Source organism: Nestor notabilis, unplaced genomic scaffold (genome assembly GCF_000696875.1).
Source record: "Nestor notabilis isolate BGI_N333 unplaced genomic scaffold, ASM69687v1 scaffold8259, whole genome shotgun sequence".
Taxonomy (NCBI): domain Eukaryota; kingdom Metazoa; phylum Chordata; class Aves; order Psittaciformes; family Psittacidae; genus Nestor; species Nestor notabilis.
Window position 1 is genome coordinate 49,661 of NW_009942355.1, and position 24,525 is coordinate 74,185.

Below are 24,525 nucleotides of genomic sequence, written 5' to 3' on the forward strand. Positions count from 1 at the left end.
CAGCTTTGCCCTTTGGATCTCTGCCTCTTTAGCAGAGGTGAAGTTAGCAAAGAGCAAACTGCACAGCCCTTGGTGAAGATCAGGCTTGGGCAGTCACGAAGGACGAGGGATGCTGGAGAGCCCGAGGGAGGAAACGTGGGGAGGACAGATGGAAATGGCAGAAGATGCTAGGCAGCAGGCAAAAGCTGGAAGGCAAGACAAGGATGAGACACCAACAGCAGCTAACACATCGCTCCAACTCAAGGTGTCTCAAAGCAGGGCGGGGGGGACAACAGAGCACATGGAGCTCGATTTGCAGCATTATAGAGCAAAGCCGGTAACATCCCGCCGGTAGAGTTCAGGCTGGGACACACAGCTCCTGTACTTAAATCCTGCTCTCCCTGGCCTCCTTCTCAGCCTTCTTCACTGGAATTAGTGCTTTGTTTATGAATCAGCTCAATCTATGGATCTTGATATAAACACACCAGCTCCAGAGCTGCCATAAAGCACTATTAATTTGGGGAAGCGCTGTAGGGATTACATACATATTTAACAGCAGAAGCACTGAACATTAGGAAGCCACTCGCTTCACTAATGTATCTCCAGGTCTCCAGCATTTCCTAGGGGGTAATTCTGAACTCCGTGAACCACTTATTCACGGCCTATTTCACAATTTATTACTGAAAATGGCCAGACATCCAATTCACAAGCTCTCTCGGTTTGCTAATCGATTTCTCAGTGAAGGTGCCCTCAATTTCATAACTTCACAGTTCCCATATTGCTTGGGGAGCGTGGCGCTGGCTGCTGGGGTAATATTTCTCTTCCAACAAGTCACTGCAATATGAGCAAAAGGGGAAAAAATAACCTTTCATGCTTTTCCTTTGAAAGGTTCCTCCTCTGGCTTTTCTATAGTCATTTACAGCAGTGCAAAGGTACAAAGGGGTGTTGCAAATGCAAATAACATTTAAGGTTGTATTTTATGGTTATTTTAGAAGCCAGTGTATGAAAATGCAGTTATGGCAGAACTCGGGTCTCAGCACATTTCCTCCTCCTGCAGGCAGGGGCATTGCAGGATAGTTGTGGTTTTCAGGAGGTACCCCCTGTGCAGGCCCAAGGAGGGACACAGGCAATAGGAACTGATACCACCTTGTACATCATCGCAGAGTACGAGGTGAAAGTCCTGCCCCCAAAAACATGTCAAAGGAAGATGGTTGACAGGGCTCCTCCTGGCTCCATCATTTTGCATTAGCCGGTGGCCTTTGAGCTACAGTGGTTATCACACCCCAGGAATTTGCAGAGATCAGATACCCCTGAGAGCTGTGGGGGAAGGAATAAAGACAGGCTTGCAGTGTCCTACCAGGACCGTGGTGACAATGAGAGATCTGTTGCTCAGCGAGTCTGTGACATTAGGGCCTCGTCCTTTGGAGATTTCTGTGATGTTCAAACCATCAGAAGGGCTCCACGCTCCAACCTGAAATGAAGCAATAAATGGAGCATGAGCACCTGGTGAACACTCCTCAGCGTGGATGAGGATGCTCTCATCATCCTGCTGGCCTGGAAACAGAGCTTGTTTCTATCACCTGCAGCAGACAGGAGCAAACCTGAAATGATCATCTTGTTTCACTTAAATAGCAGATTTGCATTAACCCTTCAGTTGCAGGTCACCCCACTGCATATGGGTAATCAACACCCCCTATGCCACCCTTTGATGTATAAGAGAAGACCACGATGACTGACCACAATTCAAGGCCAGGTTGGACACAGGGGCTTGGAGCAACCTGCTCTAGTGGAAGGTGTCCCTGCCCGTGGCAGGGGTTGAAACTGGATGAGCTTTAAGGTCTCTTCCAACCCAAACCATTCTAGGATGCTATGACTGGAATTTAGGGGCTGAATTATCAGTTTGCAAAGGTTTTGTGTAGAGCAACAATCCAGCTGCGCTGAGAAGTCAACTCTGGTCAAGGACAAAGCAGAACAAAAGGGAAACAAATCAAATCTGAGGCCATTTTATTTCTTTTTCATTTCCACCAAGCATATTGGTGGGGAGAACTAAAAATGACCTTGACCCGCTCTGCAAACCCCGGGTAGGGACCATTCCTGCCCTCTGTGCTGTGGCAAACTAGATGGATGTCTCTAACACATCGCTTTGAGGGACGTCTACCACGTCTTGGTCCTGGAGGAGGGAACAGCAGCAAACGTGCTCAGGCAGAGGCACACGGTTCCTCCTCAATTTGAGGCGTTCTCTTGTTCTGAAGCTGTCAATTTTAATAAATTACTAGACTTCGAAGAATTCTTTTTATCCAGAAATAGCAAAACATGTTTCTATTTACAAGAAGTCATCTGGGCAGCTCTAAGCCTGTTAGCCTGATCTCCGCAGGGCTAGGGAGGCTTCAGAACAAACTTTGAAGGCAGGACTGGCTAAAGGACTGTGACGGTGAGATAAAGTGTCAGGAAAGCTGAAGGATGTGGGATTTCTACCAGCAAACAGAGCACGGTGGCTGCACAGCCTGGGAGTGAGAGGAAACAGCCCCTGCATGGAAATGGGAACAGAACGATCTATCTGTAGGGTCAAACTGTGAGGTGGTTTCAGAGAGAAACCAAAGGCTCAAACCCGCCAGGCTGCCAGGAGCCACTGATAGTTTATTTATTGCTATTTTTAAGATTCTTCAACCTCTTCAGCAGTGTGAGGTTTTACTGCAGCCCCAAAAAGAGACTCAGTAATGAGCAGTGCTGCCTGGCAAAACCCGCCATCAATTCTACAAGAGTTTCCCTGAACTTGGTGAAAGGCTCTAAATATTTCAGGTAGAACCTGAGCAATCGCCCACATCTCCTTCGATCGCACCCCAGCTGCAGTGTCCAAAGATGATTATTGTGCATGGGGAAAGAGGAGCGGGTCCGAGAGGCCCCTGCGGGAGCGCGGCAGCCGCGGGTCAGCTCCCAGTGCTCAGGTGGCTGCAGGAGAATTCAATATGTGGCACTTAAAGCCGAATTAATCACTTTAAAATATTAAAAAAGGAAAGAAAAGAGGCAAAATATACATTAAGAGGACTGTGCAAGTCAGATAGTCCAACTACATGTAATTAGGTTTAGTTAATACTCCTGTAATCCCTGGAACATCCAGGAGGTATAAGGATCAGGAGTTCAATCCTAAAGCTCAACAAACATGAGCTATTATACATAATGCACAATGTGTGTGGGATTTGTTTGTGGTTTGACAGTTTGTTATTTGGGATTAACTATTGCCAGCATCCAGCTTCAACAGAGACCTCAATGGATACTCCCAGACCCCTCCAGAGCTGACAAGAAGCTTTCAAACAATGATAGTGGGAGCTGTGAAATCTCTGGATTGTTGGAGACAAAAGCTGGGCAGCTGTAGGGAGTGTGCATTGAGGTTTGGTGGCTTCCCGTGGGCTTTGTGTGACACACCACACCAAGACACAGAGATGGTGCCAGCTATTCTCCAGTACACCTGAGGAGGATTAGTCTGACAGATACTGTGGTTGTACTTAAACATTGAGATTCATGTGGCGTACAAACACTCACGCAGTTTTCTGTTAGGCAACCAGCACAGCCCCTCGGTGCTGCTGTGCTCCAAAAGGATGTGGTGGAGGTTTAGGTTTAGACTCTTCAGACAAAATATGTTGTTAGAGAAGCCAGGATACAAAGATCATCTCCTGCTCAGTGCTCCTGAGATAGTGGCACCTTCCCCTGTCTCCATCTCTCTCGATGGCAGCTGAGTCTGAAGGTCAGCGCGATGATTTGAAATGCTTTCTTTATACTGTATTTGACACCAAAAAATACCCACCAGGAGAGTGAGTGTTGTGGTGACCTTGAGATTTCTTACAGGAAGCAGAGAACTGCTGTGGTGTGAAAGTGTGGCAACCATCTATTCCAAAGCCAAGCTGTAAGAAAGGAGGATGGGGAAGCCAAGCTGTTTGCTCCCAGGGAGCTTCTCTGCGTGTCCCCATCAAACTGCTGCCTCCAGCCCCGTGTGTTTAATTCCCTGGAGAAGTCACCTGTGCACGCTGGGCCACTTCCTGCATGGTAATTGAAAACTACCCCCTGCTCCCGTGTCCCGCGAGAGAGGAACCTGTCTCCAGGGCCAAAGGCTGCAGGATTTGGAGCACATCACGAGCTGACAGTGGGCACCTCATGCATGTGAGAAAGCAGATTCTGCTCCAGAAAGGGATTCACTGCCCAGTAGCCAAGTTGCTCCTATAAATCTGCAAGATACCTTTAGCAGAGCGGGGGGTCCCTCAGAGCTGGGCTTGTTCAGGCTGGAGAAGAGAAAGCTCCGGGGAGACCTTAGAGCAGCTCCAGTGCCTAAAAGGGTGGACAAAGCTGGAGAGGAGCTTTAGACAATGGCCTGTAGGGACAGGACAAGGCAAATGGCTTTAATCTGCCAGAGGGGAGATTGAGATGAGCTCTGAAGCAGAAGCTCTTCCCTGTGAGGGTGCTGAGGCGCTGGCACAGGGTGCCCAGAGAAGCTGTGGCTGGTTCAAGGGCAGGTTGGACACAGCGGCTTGGAGCAACCTGCTCTAGTGGAAGGTGTCCCTGCCCAGGGCAGGGGTTGGAACTGGGTGAGCTTTAAGGACCCTTCCAACACAAACCAGTCTGTGATTCTATGAATCTCTGACTCAGAATGACTCTGAAGGGCTCGGTGGGCTCATATGCTGTTATTTGGAGGAGCCTGGTTAGATCCAGCCATTGGGAATTGCTTGCTGCGCAGGGCTTTCCTCACTGCTGCCACTTGCTGCCTTACACAATCCAGTCTCACTTTGAAGCCAGTGTTCTAAGAGCTTTAATGCTTTGCATAGTGCCTTTTTGTTAAATGTAGTTGAAGGGAAGGAAATGAATCCCCTGAACACCTGAGAATGAGATCTGCACATCATCATTGCATCTGTGCCCAGAGGAGGTCTGCTCTCGTGAGAGGGATCTGTGGCTGCAGCCTTTGTGCAGTGTCACCTCTGGGTGGGCAGGCCAACACGGATACTGAATGAGCCCCCTCCAGCCAGGCAGAAAACAACACACTTTGATGTTTCTCTTATTGTCCCTTAGGTAACACAGGGAAGAAATAAAACCACACAGAGCATCCTCCTGCAAAAGCCAGGCTGCAATAAGCTGGGGCCATTTCCAAGCCTCGGGAAATTTTCATCGTGGGAAATTACACTGAGATGATGCTTTCAAGAGCTGTTGTTTCCCCAGGGAAAAATCAACGTTTTTAAACAAGCCCAGCAAGAGGTGGGGGTGTGGGACAGGCTTTGTTCCTGCCCCTTTGGCCTGGGCAAGGATTGGTTAACGGCTGCTCAGGAAGTTTCTTCAGCTCCCACTATCCCAGCGAAGTGCCGCAAGGCTCCTGCAGCTCCTCGCTGTAATCCCACGCCTTGCTTCGGGGTAGTGAGTCATGGTTGAGGCATGGAAAAGGATCTGAGAAATCCTACAAAGCAAACAGCCTTTTATACACAGAAAACCTGGAAACAATACAAGCAGCAGCTCTCTTCTCTGTTGCCTGAGTATCAGACTAAGCCATACGCAGATAGATCAGACAAACCCTGCCTACCTTTTCAAGACCATCTTCTTTGAGGCTGATGATATCCAAGTCAAAATCTGTCCGCAAACCACTTGTTTTATTGAAGACAATTCGTCCCGTTAATCCTTCCCATTGGGCCTGTGGAGGGGAGAGAAAGGAGCAGGTGTGTTACTTGATATCATAAATAATCTTTTGCCCTCCACTGGATGTTCTTTTAATTAGTCCTTACACTGGTTCTTCCTCCCTAAAGAGCATCATTAATAATCACCTCGTCGCTGTTCAGCTGCGGACGGAGCTGGAGGTTTTCTCACTCTCTTGCAGTCCTTGCTGCAGTTTTTGTTCACACCTTTTGTGTTCCCCAGCTGGTGCAGGACATGATGACTCAGTAGAAAACTGCTTGCATTTATCACAGCATCCTTGTGTGCTGCATTTATCCTTGTACTACTGATAAATGCCGGGCTGCAGGGAGCCTGGGTTTGGGACAAGTTCATAAATAATCCTTCTTTTGCACAAAGCTGCTGATGCTGCCAAGGTGTGTGGAAGCTAAAATGTCCTGAACTTCCCTCCCTCCTTTCAGATGGGAAGCGGAGAACAAAAGAGCAAGAGCTTTTCCATGCTAGCAGGCTCTCTTGGTTTGGAAAGGAGTGGGAATCTGGTGTGCACGTGCTGTGTCTGTACCCCTGGTTCAGGTTTTAGCAGTATAAGCGTGGTGCAGGTGCCTGTTGGGGCTAGGGAAGCCCCATTCCTGGAGATATTGGTCTGTCTTGGGAGCCAGTCCTGCTCTGAGCTGGAACTGGGGGTAAAGATGTCTGGATTGGGTTAACCATGATTACTCTATGATTCTGTTTCTTTTCCACTGTACACTTTGCAGCATCACCAGAACTAATGTCTCTGATTTTGAAGGCAAAAGAGCCCCAGATACCAGGCAGTAGCTGTGCTGGCAGAGCTGGAGCTAAGGGTCAGCGTGGTATATGATGCCTGCTCTGCGCAGGGACAGTGCTGGGATGTGCTATAATCATCTGTCCCAAGGAAGATGCTCCCATAGGAATGCCAGGCTTGGTTTACTGCTTTGCAGACACAGCAGTGGAGAGCTGAGACTGGGGCTCCTTCCCCATAGCAGTTCAGTGCATGCTCCTTGCTGATGGATGTGTTTCCTTTATGGGTGGGGGAGCTTGAAAGATCCCGGTGTGATGAAAGTGGCGTAATGTATTCTCAGGGGCAGAGTGACTGGCATATTTCCCAGTAAATATGCTCCTCTGGCTCTTCCTCATTAATTCCCATGGAGTAATGACAGCCTCCTCCCAGCCTCGCCACCCTTGAGCTTTGGGGAAGTCTGTGCTGTTTGCTCATTTTGCCATGCAGGTACTTTGCCTGTGGAGCCTCCTGGGAACCAGGGAAAACACGGAGTGTTTAATGTTCCCCACTGGAGCAAACAGAGCCCTGTGCTGAGCCCTGTGCTGATGGAGCGAGCGCGTCCATGGGCTGCACGGCACTGCCATGGCTCTGCAAGGTGGCAGGGCTGCTGTGCCAGCCCCTTGGCAAGGAGGAACAAGAAGGGCTTCACCACGGGAACAAGCGACCTGGACACACTTCTAGTGGAAGGTGTCCCTTGGAACTGGAGGAGCTTTAAGGTCCCTTCCAAACCAAACCAGTCTGTGATTCCATGATCCACTACAGTGGGATGACGACCTGTGCGTGCACAAAGAGGGAGCCCTGGGACTGGGGAGCCCAGGGCTGAGGGCGCAGGTGGCTGTGTCGAGACATCGCTCTCTGCTCCGCTTTGTCTTTACAGGAGTTTAGAGAGAGCAATTACTGTGTGTTCTGATTCCAACGTGGAGGAAGCTTATCCCTGCAACGCGCTGACACGGTGCCAGGGAGGGAAACAACAGGCAGGCACTGGAGTGTGAGGCTCAGGGTAATTTGCAAAAGGAGCCAACCAAACAAATTATTTACACTCTCTTTTGGCAGGCAGCTGGAGCGGCTCTGTGCAGACAGGAACAAAACAGGAAAAAGGAGAGACAGAGGCAGAGAAGAGGGAGATACCATCTCCAGTGCCTATGAAGGAAAAAGTTCACTCTCTCTCTGCAATGGGAATCATTCATCCTTCCTCCTCCCGTATGTCTGCGTGCTCTGTGCAGCACCCAGGGTGGGCTCTGCCTGCACCTACGTGCCAGTGTTCAGGAGCCACTGTGTCTATAGGTGATAGCGTAGCACAAGTCATGATTATCAACTCTTCTGTTAAAAAAGTTTAGGGGATTTTATACCAGCCTTTTAAATGTGGCCTAATCACGGCCCAACATTTATCCAATGCTGCAGCCTGTTTCCTAACCTGTCACGTGTAAAGCGACAGGCAGAGAAGTTTAAAAAAGCTTTAAGGCAAACAAGGGTGTTTTATCACAAAGACATACCTGGTAGGGTTTGTACCTCCCTGCAGCTCTGCCTTCGTTTCCTTCTTACCTGAGGGCTCCCCAAAAAGCAAACCCCAGACTGTGAATGCAGGGATGCATCCTCAGGGGCTCTTGTGGGGGACTGGCCACCTCTCACTGCAGCCTCCCTGTGCTGCTCTCCCTGGGCGAGCTCACTGCTCATGAGCACTCTTGGAGTCAGCTTGTGTACTTAAGCCAGATGCAAACAAACAATTACATGGGATGAACAGAGAGAAATCATAATGACTGAAAACAGAGCGGGAATGAAGCTGCTCCTTGCTCCCCTGGCTCCCTGCTTGCTAAATCCACCTCTCTGCCAAAGCCATTGATCAGACAGAGATGCACAGTGCTGCCAGCTTTGCCACTGGGATTGAGCAGCACTGAGTGCCCTTGGGGGACCCCAAGCAAATGTTCCTGTAAAAGGCAAATGGCTATTGCTCTGCTAAGAAACGGGCTCTGAAAGAGACGGGTCCAGCTGCTCTTGACAGCAGGGAGATTTCAGCTTGGTTTGGATGCTTGGTGTGGCTGCACGGATGTTATTTTGAAGGCAAAGACAGGATTTTTCCTTTCTGGGTGCACTCCGCAGGCTGGTGTCTGCCTGTGCTTCCACCACTTGTACCTGCCCAGGCAGGGGGTGACTTTTATAACCTTCTACCTGCCAAACCTCTGTGTGCTCTGGACGTGCCAAGCCTCCGAGCCTGCGCGCGGAGCAGCTGTGCTGCTCCTGCCGGGGCTGTTTGGGGTTAGTGGGAAGCAATTAGAGTTGCAAATCATGGTTTTACCTCCTTGATGAAATTCATGAAGCGGCCGCCGAACCTCCAGGCTTTGTGCCGGTGGCACTGCAGGGAGTTCACCGTCATCTGCGGCGCGCGCTGGTAGCACACGGAGACCACGTGCACCGCGTCGTACAACAGGGCAGCGTCTGTCTGAAGTGAAGGGGAAGAGCATTGGGGTTCCAGAGCGAGGAGGCATTCAGGCAGCACAGCAGTGGGGCATCCGGGGGGGGTCACAGGAGAAGCTGCAGGAGCTCCCTCTGAGCCACCCCCAGCCCAACACTCAGTGGACCCGAGGGTTTCACTGCTGAGCATCCCACCTCCTGGTACCTAACCTCCTGGTATCCAACCACTAGGATCTAGACGATCTCTAAAGTCCCTTCCAACCCAAACCATTCTATGATTATGAGATTGCTGTAAATGTGTACGCTTTAACACAGGACTTGCAGAAACCTCTTAGCTGACATCTCATGCAAAACATGTCCTCAAAGCACGTAGCTCTGCACAAGGCAAAGCCTCACAAATGTGTTTTTCTATTATGTGGCTCCTCAGACTAAAAGATCACAGTTCCGTTTTAAAATCAGAGGTTGTGAAAATGTCATGTGCCTGTGTGTATTCATTGTGGTTATTTCTAGCACATTTGCTGCTGTAATGGCAAGGCAGGCAGTTATTTCTAAAGGCAGGAGATGATAGTAACGGGATTTTGTTGTTTAGTCTTTGTTGTCTGAGTGTAAAGACAGCCTCTGTGAGAACGTATTAACCACACTATTTTAGACATGGGGAAATAAGGAATGGAAAAGTTAAATGGCTTGTCTGTGGGCATGGAATTTTCCAAAATGACCCAAACTGTCACCAGAATCAGGAGACTCTGTAACATCATCCTGCACTCCAGTGATCTGAACTAGGGAGAACTCTTTCTTTCCTTCCATATAATGTGATGGGTTTAGATTCAATTTGAGATTCACCATCTCACCTCCAAACACTGATCAAGAGAACAGTGTGCTTAGACCTCCTCCTGAAAATACGTTATTTGCTGGCTCCACAAAGCTACAAACCAGATGTGAATGCAGCAGTGGCGTAATAAAACATGATCAAACAAAATCATGCTTCAGTGTCTGATGCAAATGTCTAACAGGACGTGGCCACAAAGAAAATCCTCTGGTGTTGGCAGCCATCCCCATGACCTTCCCTTCCCTCAGCACCCAAGCATGAAGAGCAGGCACCGACCTGCATCCCATGGGCTTGGATTTACAGCAGCAGGGATGGGGTTTGTAAGTTTGGGGCTGGGGGAGAGGAGGTGCAAGCTATGTCCAAGCAATTTCATGGTGAATTACGTACTGTAATGCCCAGCTGAGATCAGGATCCCCTCTGAAGAAGCAAAGGGGGAATGGGAGAGGGGCCGTCAGTGGCAAGGGGAACCCAGCACTGTTGCAGGCAATAGGATGCTGCAGGTGTGGGCAATGCTGCAGAAAAGAAGGTGGCTAAAGGAGAATGGTGGAGCTCTCCTCTAAGACAAAAAAAGAACAGGAAGGACACGAGGAGCCATTTCAAGGTGAAAGTCTGGGAGGCTTTGCCACTTGTAGGCTGGTGCTGGCAGATCTAAAGGGAGAGGGAAGGAGGGAGGCAGTCAGCAGTTCCAGGGGTCGGAGACAGCCTCGCAGGGAAGACAGATGGGAGAGCAGGTGCTGGACCTGCTGAGCAGTAACTCAGCAGAGCAGAGCTGCCATCAGGCCCTAAAAGGAGTCATCAAAGCTGCTGCAAAGCCCATCTCTGGGCAGAACCTTGGCTCATCCTCCCTGCATCAATCGCAGTGAATTGAGTGGCCCACGCTGCTCGTGGGGACCTCAGGGAGCGCTGACGGATTCCTGCGAGTTCCCCAGGGATGGGCTCAGGCTACCTGGCTCATCCAGTGGGATGGGAGCATTCCTACGCGGCTCCTGCCTTCCCTGTCACTCCAGCCTGCTTCCCAGCCTTCACCCGTGCTGTGTTTCAACTGCTCATACCATCATCACGCCATCGAGCAGCCCCAGCTCCGCTTTGGGTGCTGACTGCAGCCGCTCCATGGACCACTTCTCGATGATGGAGGACACGTGTGGGTTCTCCACGTTGAGGATCCGGAAGCCGGTCAGGTTCACTCCCGAGTAGCGATATGGTTCTAGGTCTAATGCATAAAGATCCTTAAAAGAGAGAAACCAGTTTAAACATTTTGTTTAGCTTTGTTCTGTTTGTCTTTTCTGCATGGTTGGTGTCTGTGTTGGAGGTGCAAAGGCAGAGCCCGCAGGAATGGGGTGGATTATCCTGTCTGTTGCTATCAGCTTGCGGAGACTTGTAGGTGTTACTGGAATTTGGGTGTTGTTATGTGCAGGTTCACCCACCCACAGCAGAGGGAAACTCCTGCCAAATCGCTCATTCTGTGCATAAAAAAGGCAAGTGAATTGTGGGGAGAAAACCAGGATCACTGTATGTAACCGCGAAAAAAGTGGCTTGTGAACAAGGAAGGGGGGGGACCAGGCAGAGTTTTGTATCTGAAGCTCCCTGAGGCTCTTCCATGGAGGATTTGCTGTGAGTGCTGAAGCCCACGGGGTGCTGCGGGTGGCAGAGGAACCCTGGCTGCAGAATGCCAATTTGCAGGAAGCTATCAAAGAGGAACTGAGACGCATTTCTTGACATTCCGACCAGCCTACACAGTCTGCAAATGAATGAGAGTGCCCTTTATCCGATGTAAACCCCCAGCCCTGCTGGCAGCCAGCCCACGAGCATCACTTGGCAGGCAGCAGGAGACAGGCACTGGGAGGCCTCTATGAGTGTGCTTCTTTAATGCATCTCCTGGCTCTGATGCACATCTAAATATTAACTTCAGTTCAGGGATTAACGTCAATGCCCAGCAACTAGTTCGAGTAGTCTGGGGCTAAAGAGCATGGCAAGAGCACGGTGCCGGTGTAAAAACCCAGGGCAGCTGACCCGAGGGACATCGTGGCCACGTGTGGGGCAGAATGGCAGTGGGGAGGGGGCTTCCTTAGTGGGAAGCATTTGTTGGATGGGACGTATTTAATCCGAGTTTATCCTGAATGATTTCTGCAAGTCATCAATGGTAGTAAAAATGTAGGGAGGAGGAAAAGCAGCACCACTGTTCCCTGTGATAGAGGGTGGGGGTGAATATGGGCACGATTGCTCGTTGTTCTCACAGGGGCTTATAAAATGAGTTTAAATACAGCACGGGATTCCGTGGCTGTGGCTGTTGGGTGTAAGGTGGCTGTGCTGGTAGGACACAGCCACTCTGTGGGTTCACCCAGACTTGGTGTCCATCAGCAGCGAGCTCTGCTCTGCCCATGGGGGTGCAGGAAAAGCACTGATCCTAAACCACACTGCCCCCAGCAAGGCATCACGAACCCAGCACCCTCAGCAGCTGAGGCATCACTCTCACTGGGAGAGCAAGGAATTCTTAGAGCTGTTTTGCTTTAATAAGCTTTGGAGTTTGATCTTTTCCTTAAGCACTGGCCTCTGACTTTGCTCCCTCCAAGCATGCTGCTGATGGATGCTACGGTTTAATCTGCAGGTGCAGCCAGGGCCCCAGCCATTAATCACACCCACAACACAGTTCAGGGGCTTTGCTTTTGGTTGTGGGCTTTTTCCCCCTGAAAAATTGCAAGTACAAACCTCCACACTTTGTTAAAGGGCATGGTGAAAACCAGGCCAGGATGTTGCCTTCTAAATGCCTTACTGTAACTAAGGGCACATACAGTTGTTCAGCTCCAGACAGATGCTGATATCATCTGGGTGTGAGGCTGTGCAGTGGGCCTGTGCCTGACCCACTGGAACAGGTTGATTTTTTCAGTATTCCTAACTTTTGGGGAGACTTTTCAGTTTGCCTGTTTACTGTGGACAATTGGGTGCCCTCCCAGTCCTGACCCTTCATTTCACCCAGTTCCTATAAAAGCCACCCTCCCAGCAGATCCCTTCTTGGTTCCAGTTTAAATCTCAGCTGCAACCCCACCCTGGAATCAGAGGGTAGTTCAGAACACAAGCTGAGTGTCAGAACAGGGAGAGGTGCAGGGGGGAATTGCCATATCTCTTGCTTCTGGGTTTTCTGCTCCCGCACAGCCACAGATTGAAACATCTGGTTCTGTTTTCCACCTCATCGATATTCTCTCTCTCATTATTTTCTGTACTGCACATGAATTCTCCCCTCCATCCTACTACCTTTACTGAAGATTTGTTTTGTTTCTTTTTACTGAGGTTTTGCCATTTCCGTGGGGCTCTTCCCCTTTCTTACACATGCTCCTCCCAGGTTTAAATCCCCAGCTCTGGTTCATCAGTCATAGGCACAGTGCTGAGGCTGGATCCTCACCACATGGAGCACATACAGTGGAAGCTGTAAAAGCAGGTGGCCAGGAAGGGCATCCTTCAAAACAGCTCGTGTATGATGGAATGTCCCTGCTATGGATAGGTGCAGATCCCTGGCTGGAAATGGATTTGCTCAGGCGGCTGGTGCTGGGAGGAGTTGAATTGGCTGTAATGGGAGGCACACTGGAATAATACCCTGCGAAGTACTCAGGCATGAGTACACTTGTGTCAGAAGCCTCAGGTACACTGCATTTAACGAGAGCTCTTCTATGGAGATGGGTTGAGAGAGCTGGGCTTGTTCAGCCTGGAGAAGAGAAGGCTCTGGGGAGACCTTAGAGCAGCTCCAGTGCCTAAAGGGGCTGCAGGAAACCTGGAGAGGGGCCTTGGACAAGGGATGTAGGGACAGGACAAGGGGAATGGCTTGAACCTGCCAGAGGGGAGACTGAGATGAGCTCTGAGGCAGAAGCTCTTCCCTGTGAGGGTGCTGAGGCGCTGGCACAGGGTGCCCAGAGAAGCTGTGGCTGCCCCATCCCTGGCAGTGTTCAAGGCCAGGTTGGACACAGGGGCTTGGAGCAACCTGCTCTAGTGGAAGGTGTCCCTGCCCGTGGCAGAGGGTTGGAGCTGGAGGAGCTTTAAGGTCCCTCCAACCCAAACCAGGCTGGGATTATCATCAGCAGTGGAAAACTGGCCTGGTTTGGCTTAGCTCCTGATTAGGGGAAGTCAGGCTACGTGGAATAGTTGTCTACGTCAACTCAAAGTATGGGAAGAGATTCCTGCTCCTGCCTGTCTGTGTCTGGGAGCAGCAGCAACTCCTGTATTTGCACGGATTCATTTTTACAAGCTGTTGAGAAGTTCCTCCAAGTGTTGGGTTTTGGGGATTGTCACTGCCTGGGACTTCACAGGCTCTAAATCAGCGCGTGCAGGAAACAAAGGCTCAGACGAGTTCCTCCTCCTCCTCCAGTAGGAAAGGCTGATGGGGCTCTCGATGCTGCAGGCAGTGAACTGTAGTCTTGCTGCCTAGCAAAATGTTGAAGCATTTCATGCCAAGTGTTGATACACTGTACTCAGTATTGACTGGGGACCTTTTAGAAACATTCAGTATAACATAATAGACTAATTCATTAGCACCCCATGGGTCTAGTACTGTAGAAGCCGAAGCACATGCATTGCAAGCTAGCAAAACATTGCCTTAAGGAATGACAGATTAAAATATCTTTCCCATGATATAACTGTTATTTCAGGGAAGTGGCATTAATTGTGATTGCTTATCTATTAATTTATTATAATTCTTCTTTTCCCACCTCCAGGCTGTACCTACACATGAAATGTACTCTAGGCTCAGCTGGGGCTGATTAATAGGAGGTTATCTGGGAAATGCTTAAAGCTGCCTGGAATAGATAATGGCAGAGGGGTAATTAAAATGTCTTTTGCATCTGAGAAATAAATTCTGTGGTTTTTGAGGGTTGGTTTAGTCTGTTTCGTTCCTACAGGCAAAAAGATAAATTGGATTTTCAAACTTACACAGAATTCAATGCTCTGCTAGGCAATAGCATCCCAAACGGAAGCAAACATGGCAGGCCAAAAAGCCCCAAATGCCTCCTGGACTCAGAGAGGAACTGGCCCATGTTTAAGGAGAGTGGAGTTAAGCTGAGTTCTGAGCTATTGACCTCAGCAGGGCTGCTCCTGGCTTTTAAGGGAGACCCAGATGAACACACAGAACCCCCCACCCAGTTCGTACCGAAACTCAGCCCCATCACAGCCTGTCTGTGGGGCTGCACCTCCCAGATCCATACATCTGCTCATCTTGCAATGTGTGGGAGCTGCATTGAAATCAAAACGACTGGAAGGGGAAATAAACCCAGAGCCTGCATCTGTGCAAAGCCAGAGCAGCTCCGAAGGAGGGAGCCAGTCCAGCAGCAGGGAAAGACTGACATCCCTCAGAATGAGGAGCCTTTCCCTTGCTTTTCCCACCCCACCGCTTTAGTGCCCTGCATCCATGCAGGAGGCCCAGGACAGGACACTCAGCCTATTCCTGCTCCTCAAACTACCTCCATCCAGCTCAGCAGCCGGTGTAAAAGGTGTTTGCACAGATAAGGTACTTTACCAGAGTGGTGAAGATGAAGTGGTAGTATTCTGTCATCATTCCCATCGCCATGGCCTTGAGGAGAGCAGGGGAAGGAGGTTAGTAAGAGTGGATACAAGAATATAACAACACTCATGCAGCATAAACCTCTAGAGAGCAGGAGCAGACCCAGAAACACAGGAGCAGGGTTCTGGATCGGTTCTGGGTTAAGCATGTGCTTCCCCACCAACTGTGGTCCTTGAGCCTTTCTGGAACAGCACAAAGACTCAGTGCCCAGCTCCCGCGGAGGCCGGTGGCATTTCTGGGGGTTGCTGTGCATTGAAAGCCAGGACGTGGTGACACACCTCATGGTGCAAAACCTTCCAGGGCTTGTTTCTGTCCTCCCCAGATACCAAACAACAAGCAACCTGGCATAAACCTGTGCAGAATGACCACGAAGCAGCCTGTTCTTACTGGTTCTTAACGGTTCTTAATGGTTACAAGCCTGTGTATTGGCTAAGCTGAGTAAATGGCTTTTTTACTTCTTACATGTGTATTTCTAGTGCTCGGCAGCCCCTTTCCTTCAGTGTCCCCCCGTGCAATGAGTACATACAGCTCTGTGTGTGTATCCCTCCCTCCTGGCCAGCGCCAGCCCCGGCATGAAGGATGCTTGCTCCAGATTGCTGGGATGTGCATAGCTGAGCACTGGTGAGGAGAGGTGGTCTGTGAGGGTTGTCAGAGAACCACCACGAGCTGCAGGGACCTCGGCTGGGTGGCTTTGTCCAAGCCCCACACAACAGGAGGGGAACACGTTTCTGTCCATGAGGAAGTTCACCTTGAAGGTGGTGGCTGCCCAAAGGACAGAGAGTCCCGTGGTTTGGGCTGTGATGGTGACTCTGAGAGCATGTTTTCTGGAGAAAGCACATGCAAGAGCACTTTAAGATCTCCTCTATAGGAAAAGTGGCTCCGAGCCCGTCCAGGAAACGTTTGCTTCCCTGGGATTTTACTAAAATTACTAGAGCAGAATTTAGCTCCAAGGAGGGAAGTGACAGTTCAAAAAGAAGTGAGATGTCAAAAAACAAGGGAAAAGGAAAGGATCTAGATTACAAGCCTAAATACTGTGACTCTGGAGTGGGATTTAACCCTGTGTTCCCATGCCTGGAAATACCTTGTAGAGAGCGTGGCAGCTGTGTCTGCAGCCACCCTGCCTCCCCCGTGCCTGGTGGGGATCTGTGGGGCCATGGTGTAACCCCCTCCTGAGCTGCACATTGGGGTGCAGATAGCTGGGGCAGGGACCACTATGTGAGGCATCAGTTGGATGGTGTGAAATGATGCGATTCCAGCTCAGACTCTGAATCACTTCAGTGGTAGATGAAGAGTCCAGACCTGCTGGAAAAAGTAAGCTCTGGCTTCCCAGTGCTGAGAGCCTGTGTGCAGGATACGTCTGGGCTTGTGGGGAAATGAGTAACTGATGGTGGATGAGCTACAGGCAATCGCCAGGATGAGAATGGGAGCTCCATTAAAGTGAAGACGGGCACATCTGTGCACTGCAGAGCACAGCAACTGTTCCGAGACAGCTGCCAAAGAGAACAGAGAATCCGAGAAGCCAAAGAACAGATGTAAAGCATTAACGAGTGACCAAAACTGAGCAATGTCAGAGAAGCTGGGGAGGGATGGGGAGGCCTCAGAGCAGCCCTAGCTCTGTGGTGAGGTTCTACAATGATTTGTCTGTCCGAGAGGGTAAAACACGGAATGGTTTGGTTCAGTGTTTGTTCAGTCACGCCAAGGAGCCCAGGCTGCAGCAGTGTGTGGCAATGACATCTGTATGTCTTTGTTCCAGCTCTTGTGTTGTTTGTTATTCACGGATTACTAATCCATGGGGGGGTCACTGCTCCAGTTTAAAACCCCTGCCCAGGTTCCCAGTGAAGTGCTGGGGCAAATGTGATTTAAGTCACCTCAAATGACTTGGGAGCAAGGTCTGCACTGGCACGATGGTCCCTGCTTAGTCAGAGCCACCGCAGTGAACGGAGGCTGTAGCTGCTCAAACCATTCTGTTACCTAAAGCTGCTCCACAAGTGAAGGTGGCACCTCTAGACATGCATTTCTTGATTATGGGTAGAAAAGGTGGGGACAGACGAGGTTTCTGAGCTTCCCGATTCCTCCACAAGTGTGAGTGCCAACAGTGGGAGAGACCCAAGGGACACAGTGGCCCTTCTCAGAGCCACCCCGCTGCCACACACCAGAGTGTGTGAGTGTAGAGAGGCCACTCAGGGAACGTGTTGGGCTTTTGCACCTTTCCGAGCTCTGGCAACATTTACACTTTCTTCCTGAGTAAAGGTGCACGGTGTAATATTGCTGAGCTGGAATCCGTGGCTTTGGGTCCTACGAAAAACCACCACACGCACAAAAGCAGCCAGAAGGACTTAGAAAGACTTCTTCCCCCATAGTCCCCCCTCTCCTCCATCTTCTCACGCTTTACTCGCAGTGATGAGCAGAGCAGATGGCACAATAAACTATAATAAACTGCATAATAAGTGAACAGCATCAAACACAGGCAGCATGTTAAAATAATAGGCAGGAGACAATGAGTCCCTTCTATTGCTTGCTTTAATAATCCCTCCCAGGCTTTCTGATTTCTCTGAGCACTTCCCTTCATTCTGCATCAAGCAGGCTGCAGGAGAAGTCTCTTGCCATGTGCTTGCTTTCTCAGCCCTTCAGGGGATTTAGTTAATCTATGTGGTAGTGTCTTGCTGGGCTGATAGGAGCAACACTTCCACTGGCTGGGTTTTAGCATCCTTTGTGAGAGCGTTTTCCTCTGCCTCAATATTGACCCTGAAACCTAAAGGCACTTGGAAACGAGGAGCTGGGGGGAGCAACAAAGTGCTTGGGCCATGGAAAACGCCAGTGGAGGAACTCAGGGAGAAAGGAGGGAGACCAAATGATGGAAAATCACTGACATCTGGCTTAAAGTCCAAGAATTGCACATGGTGCTCATGAAGGGACTGAGGGTGCTGGCCCTGCCCAGCTGGCCCTGTCCAGCTGGCCCTGTCCTGGCTGCTTGCAGTGAGGCGCAGGACTGGGAAGGAGCGATGGAAACCGGAGGGTTATGCCCTGCTCCTCTGCATGGGCATGAATGCACCAACCAAGGGCATGAGACGGGCAGCCAAAAAAATTCAAACACGAAAAGCTCATACAGGGCTAATGAAGAGTGACAGAAGCAGCCCGTGGCAATCCAATAGTATCCTTGGAGGATGTCTGTGTTGTAGCGTCCAGCGTGGCTGAGGACTGTGGGCAGAGGGGAAGCTGCAGGTCTGCACCTCTATCAGTGGGGCTCTCCCTGCGTTACCCCCAGTCTCAGTACGGGTCCCCCAGTGCCACTTCTGCCTCTCCCCCATCACCCCCCGCTCACCTGCTTGAGGATCTGAGCTGCCATCAGGTGGCTACAGTCGAAGATGATGCGGAATTCCCGGCCCCGCTTCATCTCCTTCAGCAGCGGCCGCGCATCATCCGTGTCCAGCGGGAGCTGGCGGATCTTGAGCCGGATGTTGTACCTCGATGGGGCCATGATGAGCTCCTGCAGCCGGATAAGGCCTTCGAGCATTGCACAGAGACAAACCCACAGTGTTACAGGAGCGGCTGCCCTTGCCCTGCAGGCTGGTTATCCCAGCGCGTTGTTCCTTCCTATAGTATTGCATGGAATGCAGTCAAGACTTTCCTCCCTCCTTCCCTCAAATGGCCATTTTAAAAGGTGTATCAGAGACAAGTTGTCATGGAGCAGTCATTAAACGCCCCAATATTTCCAGAGCAGTTGTTCTAAGGCAAAATGGCTTTTCTGGGTGTTTCCCCCTGCATCCAGCTGTGGTAGAGCTGAAGTCTTTACACGGGGTAGGAAGAGAACAACAGATTGGTCCTAACCTTTGGCATCTCTGGGTTCATGGCATATTTTCTTAAGCGAATGTGCCTTTGAGGAAGGACTGAAGATGATAATCAGCTATAAAACGAGTTAAAATCTGCAGTATTTACTGGGCACAACAGCAAAAGAGAGGAAAATAAGATGTGCTTAGTTTACGAATAGCAGAGTTCATTACTCGTAACTTTCTTACTACCCTTAGAAATCATTTCTTTCTTATGCAGAGGGCACAAAGTAATGCTGGATGCAGCTGAGCAGGAATTATTGGTATCTAATGTTGCACAAAGAAATTAAGCAGATGCCTATTGGGAGGAGGAGAAGAGAAGCATGTCCCTCTGCATAATAGAAGAGCTACTTTAGAATATGCCATGAAGGGAACATACTGTGACCCACATTTGCAAAACAGGAATGTCAAACTGTGTTCTCATCAGCCCTCCCCTAAAGAAACCATTTGGTTTAGTGGAATTAGGTTGGACAGGCTATCCAATGTGTCTTTTGTTTGGGGTTTTTTTAACTGCAGTGCTGTGCAGCACTTGCCTTTGTTTAACCATCAGCAGCTTGCTTTATGTGCAAAACTTTGTCAGCTCTGTTTTATAGAATTAGCCAGAAAACAAAGCAACTGCTTTTGCTTCTAGGTGGGAAACTGCACCTGCAACGGGAGCCACAGACCAGGCTCTTTGCTTCTATAGATGGGCACCATGGTGCCAAACAGAGCCGAGCTGAGCCAGATCAGCCCAGAGGACAATTAATCCTCCCCTTGCCCCCTTGGCAGCTGGGGTGTGCTGAGGGTTACCCATGTTATAAGCTCTTTGTGAGCAGAAGGCTTCAGAAAGGATCACAGGGCCCTCTGCAACACCCAGTGGAGTGCTTGGGAGCCAGCTTGTCCCTGTGCACCCATCGCTGCGTTTCATTTTGCTGCTAGAAGGTTTCATTCCAAAAGTTCCTAAATGAGACCCATAGCAAAAAATATCCTGGATTCCTTCTTGAAAGCTCCTCCTTCACCTACCTGTGCTGTCATCATAAACCACAGTGGCTGACCTCCATTTCAAGTACTGCACGAGGTCCAGAATGGCATGGCTAAGGGAAGCATAGTCAGGATAAAGGTTGACATAGAAAGTGTCCTTGTTATCCAAAGGGTGATGCTTCCATCGAAGCTGTATGTGAGGGACTTCCAGGGCATTGCAGATAGACTGGACGGCATTGGTACAGGAGCCTTGGGAAGGTCCAAATATTGCTACGACCCCCAGAGCAAGCTGGTCACAGGCTGGCAAAGGAAGGAGAGATGTTGTCAGGGAAACATGAAGCACACTTGAGGGAGGGGTGAGCATCAAGGCATCCATGGGGGCACAAAAAGCTTCTCCTGGCCTGGCACGTGGAGCAGTGGACAGACAGAGAAGCTTCTGGGCACTAACAACAGCAGAGGCATTAGGTAATTACAGCAAGTGACCAGAGGCAGAGAGGGGGAGAGAAGGATGTGGCAGTGGGGTCTGGACTGGTGGTTAGAGGCACAGAAGAGGGAATAACAGCTCCAGTGTGTTAGAAATGGCTGAGCCTCCAGAGGGGTGAAAGAAACACCCACAGATGAGCAGAGAATCACTCTGACAAAGGCGTTTTCCCATTAATCTTATTTTTTTCCTACTAAATTATGTTTTCGTAGATTGAGATGAGCTCTGAGGCAGAAGCTCTTCCCTGTGAGGGTGCTGAGGCGCTGGCACAGGGTGCCCAGAGAAGCTGTGGCTGCCCCATCCCTGGCAGTGTTCAAGGCCAGGTTGGACACAGGGGCTTGGAGCAACCTGCTCTAGTGGAAGGTGTCCCTGCCTGTGGCAGGGGGTTGGAAATGGATGATCCTTTCCAACCCAACCCATTCTAGGACTTTATGAATCTTCAAAAGGGCCAGCCGGGGTCAGCAAACTCAGACATCCCCTCTCCCCAGTGATGCTCCTCTTGTAACCAGGAGCTCTGGCGGTAGGTTTTGTTTCTCCCCAAACAGAAGCACACTCAGTTAGCCCTCAGGTCATCAGCCCCACAGCCTTTGCTGTGTAGTCCCATTTCTTCCCTCCCCTTCAATAATTCAAGTGGGCTGCTCTTATCTGAGCATAAAACATGACTTTTAGGAGAGAACAGAATATCTATGCTGTGGATGTTAAAACTGCCAGGGATACAGGAACAAATAAAGGCATCGCCTACAGCCCCTCGCTCAGGATTAGAAGCAAACATTGAATGGAGTTTTGTGAGGTTTGCAGAGGGAAAAAGAGAATAGTTGTTCCCCTTATATTAAAATGCCCCTGGAAGGTCAGCTCCTGGAGGACTCCTGATCCAGAGCACTGACTAGAGCAGGACAAAATGAGCTGCTGGGTCTCGAGTGAAGCCGTGCCTGGTTTTTTGCTGAATAAATGGCCACAAGGCTGCTAAGAAGAGTGCTGTGTTCTTACCTTTCTTGGTTGCTTCAAAGCTGTCATGGAAGTGTATCCTTTGAATGTCATAGGTCAGTGTTGTGTTAGGCAACAAAGTTCTGTTCCTGTTAATAATATTGGCAGAAAACCTGAAGGCTTGTTCCTCAGCACTCATAACCTGGGTATTGGGGCCATCAGCGTACTCGAAGATTCCTCCTGCAAGAAAAGGCAAAACCAGCATTCAGCCACATGGAGTGTGTTTCATAATGTTACATAGCAAGGACAAGATAACTCTTGGAGAGAGCTGTGACATTTGCAGGCTGAGCAAGGTTTTGCTCCAGGACATTTCCTGGACTGAAATGAAGACATGAGAACATTTGGGGTTTGTTACATGCTGGTCCATGGGAGCGTTTCGAGTGCCAGCTTTGCAGGACAGGAGGGGACAAATTTAAAGGCTTGGAATGTTTTTATGGGACAGCTGAGTGGCTTCCCATAAAACTTTAGGACCAGACCTTGGGAGGTGAGGACACGCTTCTTGCTCAGCTGCAGAGATGCTCCAGGTCTGTGCTGTGAGGAGTTACAGTGGTACAGAGCTGGTGCTGCCTTGCCTTGCCCACATCCTCACGCAGCAGGCAGGCAGTGCAGCACAGCTCCTTGCTATTTTTAGTGCCATTTTTAGTGCCCTTCTCATGTTTTATTGTTCCTCGTGTTTAGTTATCCCGCTTCTTAATTCAGGCCAGCAGAGACTTGGAATTTTCCTCCCCTAAAGCTTATCTGCTCAGTAATGCACATCTTGAACGCATGCTTTCCCGTGTTCAGGAGTTGTTAATGCCATTACACCTCCCCAAGGGCAGGGAGCTCGTGTCACAGCACCACTGGGTTTCTTGGCTCTGTGTCTGGGAGTCTTGTCCTCAGCTCCCCACTGACAACCACTGATTGCAGTGACTCCGTGCAGGCATAAGTTATGCAATTGCATGTCCTTGTCCCCGAGATACAGGCACCATCCCGTGCCCCTTCCAGAACCACGGAATGACACATAAACCTTGCTCTATCTTATTAAAAAGTAAACTAAAATAATTAATGGATGAGTGAGATAAGCAAGTGCAATTGGTAACAGATGGTCTCTGGGTTCATTAGCAGAAGGAAAATCTTCCTTTTCAATTTAAGGTAGTCCTAAGATGTTTTGTTACAGACAGCAGATGTCTGCTCATCTTACCTGGCTTTCAAGCAACTGCATAGATCTTCCTCTAGGAGACAGAAGACATTATCTGTATTTTTGGTGACAATTTGGTGTTAGCCAGGAGTGCCAGTTTGGAAGAGCCAAGCCATGCACTTAGCAAACCATGTAAGCAGTGCCTGGAGGTTTTCCCAGCCAGACTGCTAAGGAAGCTGCAGAGACCTCTGACTTCCCTGCAAGTCACTTCCCTCCTCTTCCTCTGCACACTTTGTGCATCCGTGTCCCCATTGGGAAGTGAGTGTGGTGATTAATTTACATTCATAAACATTCAAAACATTTGAGCTCTTCACTGCGTGTCCGTGGTAAGAAAAAAACCTCATCTCAGTGCTAAGTTTGGTAACAGGGGAAAGAATAAAGACAACGAGGCCGAATGCTCAACCTGGAGACACGTTTCAGTCCATGCAATCCTCAGCAAGTCACTTCTGCCCATGTTTTCAATCTGGAATGCCTGGCAGTGCAGGCAGGAGCCCAGCAGAACGGTCCAAGTGCTTCATTCTCAGTGAATCATGCCACAGCATTTATTAACTGATGCAAGGGAAATTATTCATCCATATCCAAGTTTGCACACACTGGTAGCTCAATCTAAGTTTCTTAGGGCAGAGAAAGTTCACACACAATAATACAGCAGAAACAATAAACAAAACTAAAGTGAGCATGAGATTCATCCCCATCTTTCTGGTCAAAGCTTCACCATCCAGAACATTTTAACAAGGGATTTTTTGTTTTCTAGCATCATCCTCAAGTGGTAACTGGGTTCATGACACATTGATTACCAACTAGCCGACATTAGGCTTTCTCCTAGCCAGAGCTTTCAGGGTTGCTTTGGAGCATGTCTTATTATGACAGAATATAGAAAAAGTGGGTATGTGGATTATTGGTGTTTGATCCCAAATAAATTCCCATTCCAGACATCCAACTGGACATAATATAATAGGCTTTTTGACAGAAGAGAATTTTCTGTGCAGCCACCCAATACCTTGAATTCAGTGGCAGGCATTGACAAGCAGACAGGCAGAAGTAAGGTCTTTCCAGTTCTATGGCTGGGTGCTGGGTACATGGGGACAGTCCAGTGCAGTTGCCAGCGGTGCTGGGGAGAGCTCCTGAGGGCAGATCTGCACGGCCCCAACCCTCCGCAGTGGCTCCCTGCTCCTGGAGATCCGGTGCTGCCACCCCTCTGGTTGTGCGCCTCTCCTTCCGAGATGTTCATTCCCATCATTATTTAAAGAGCCTAATAACCAGCTTGGAACAGCTGATTAATGCATAATCTTCATCATGATTACATAGCAGAACTGGCATTAATTTGAAAAGCCATCTAATTATGAAAATAATTGGTGCAGCTTTTCCATTGGAGCAAAATGGAGACTATCAGCTTGTGCCATTGGGAGGCTGAGGGCTGTGACATGGGCTGGCTGATGGCCGGGCCGGGGGACCCCACGCGTCCCTGCAACCCTCATCTGGGAAGGTGAAGCAATGCAATGGGGGACACAGACCTGATCAGCTCTCCCTGTGCTCCCCGGGAGAGTGATTGCCTGTGGCTCTTGTGACAGGAACCTCACTGTGATTTACGCTTAGAAAAGCAGAGAAAGTCAATGGGCGATAGAAAGTCAACAACAAAACAGTTCCCACTTTTATATACTACCTATAAACAAGTTTAATCTGATCTAATAAAACTAAAGGTGCTTTAGTGTTGCCATGTCTCTGAACCATTTTTGCCTCGATTCTTGAAGCTATTTCACATCTCTTGGAGATCAACGGCTGCTGCTCACTTGACTTGGTGCTAAGGACCTTTTTCCAGTATTGCCCTGTCTGTCCAGGCCCCAGCTTTCCTTTCCTTCTCCCCTTACCTCCCACAGCTTTGCAGACAGGCAGAAGAT

General features: G+C 49.6%; 1 protein-coding gene across 1 annotated transcript in view; it reads right to left on the reverse strand.

Moving 5' to 3' along the window:
- Window positions 1-21,630, reverse strand: part of LOC104411036 (glutamate receptor ionotropic, kainate 3) — a gene marked incomplete at its 5' end in the record, with an annotated part of 45,934 nt that extends 24,304 nt beyond the window's left edge. The window contains 8 exons of the mRNA XM_010021361.1: window positions 1,337-1,450; window positions 5,537-5,644; window positions 8,715-8,858; window positions 10,709-10,882; window positions 15,154-15,207; window positions 18,521-18,702; window positions 20,028-20,285; window positions 21,454-21,630. Of these exons, the coding sequence (XP_010019663.1) occupies window positions 1,337-1,450; window positions 5,537-5,644; window positions 8,715-8,858; window positions 10,709-10,882; window positions 15,154-15,207; window positions 18,521-18,702; window positions 20,028-20,285; window positions 21,454-21,630 (1,211 nt within the window). The remainder of the gene's footprint in view (window positions 1-1,336; window positions 1,451-5,536; window positions 5,645-8,714; window positions 8,859-10,708; window positions 10,883-15,153; window positions 15,208-18,520; window positions 18,703-20,027; window positions 20,286-21,453) is intronic.
- Window positions 21,631-24,525: the final 2,895 nt, after the last annotated feature.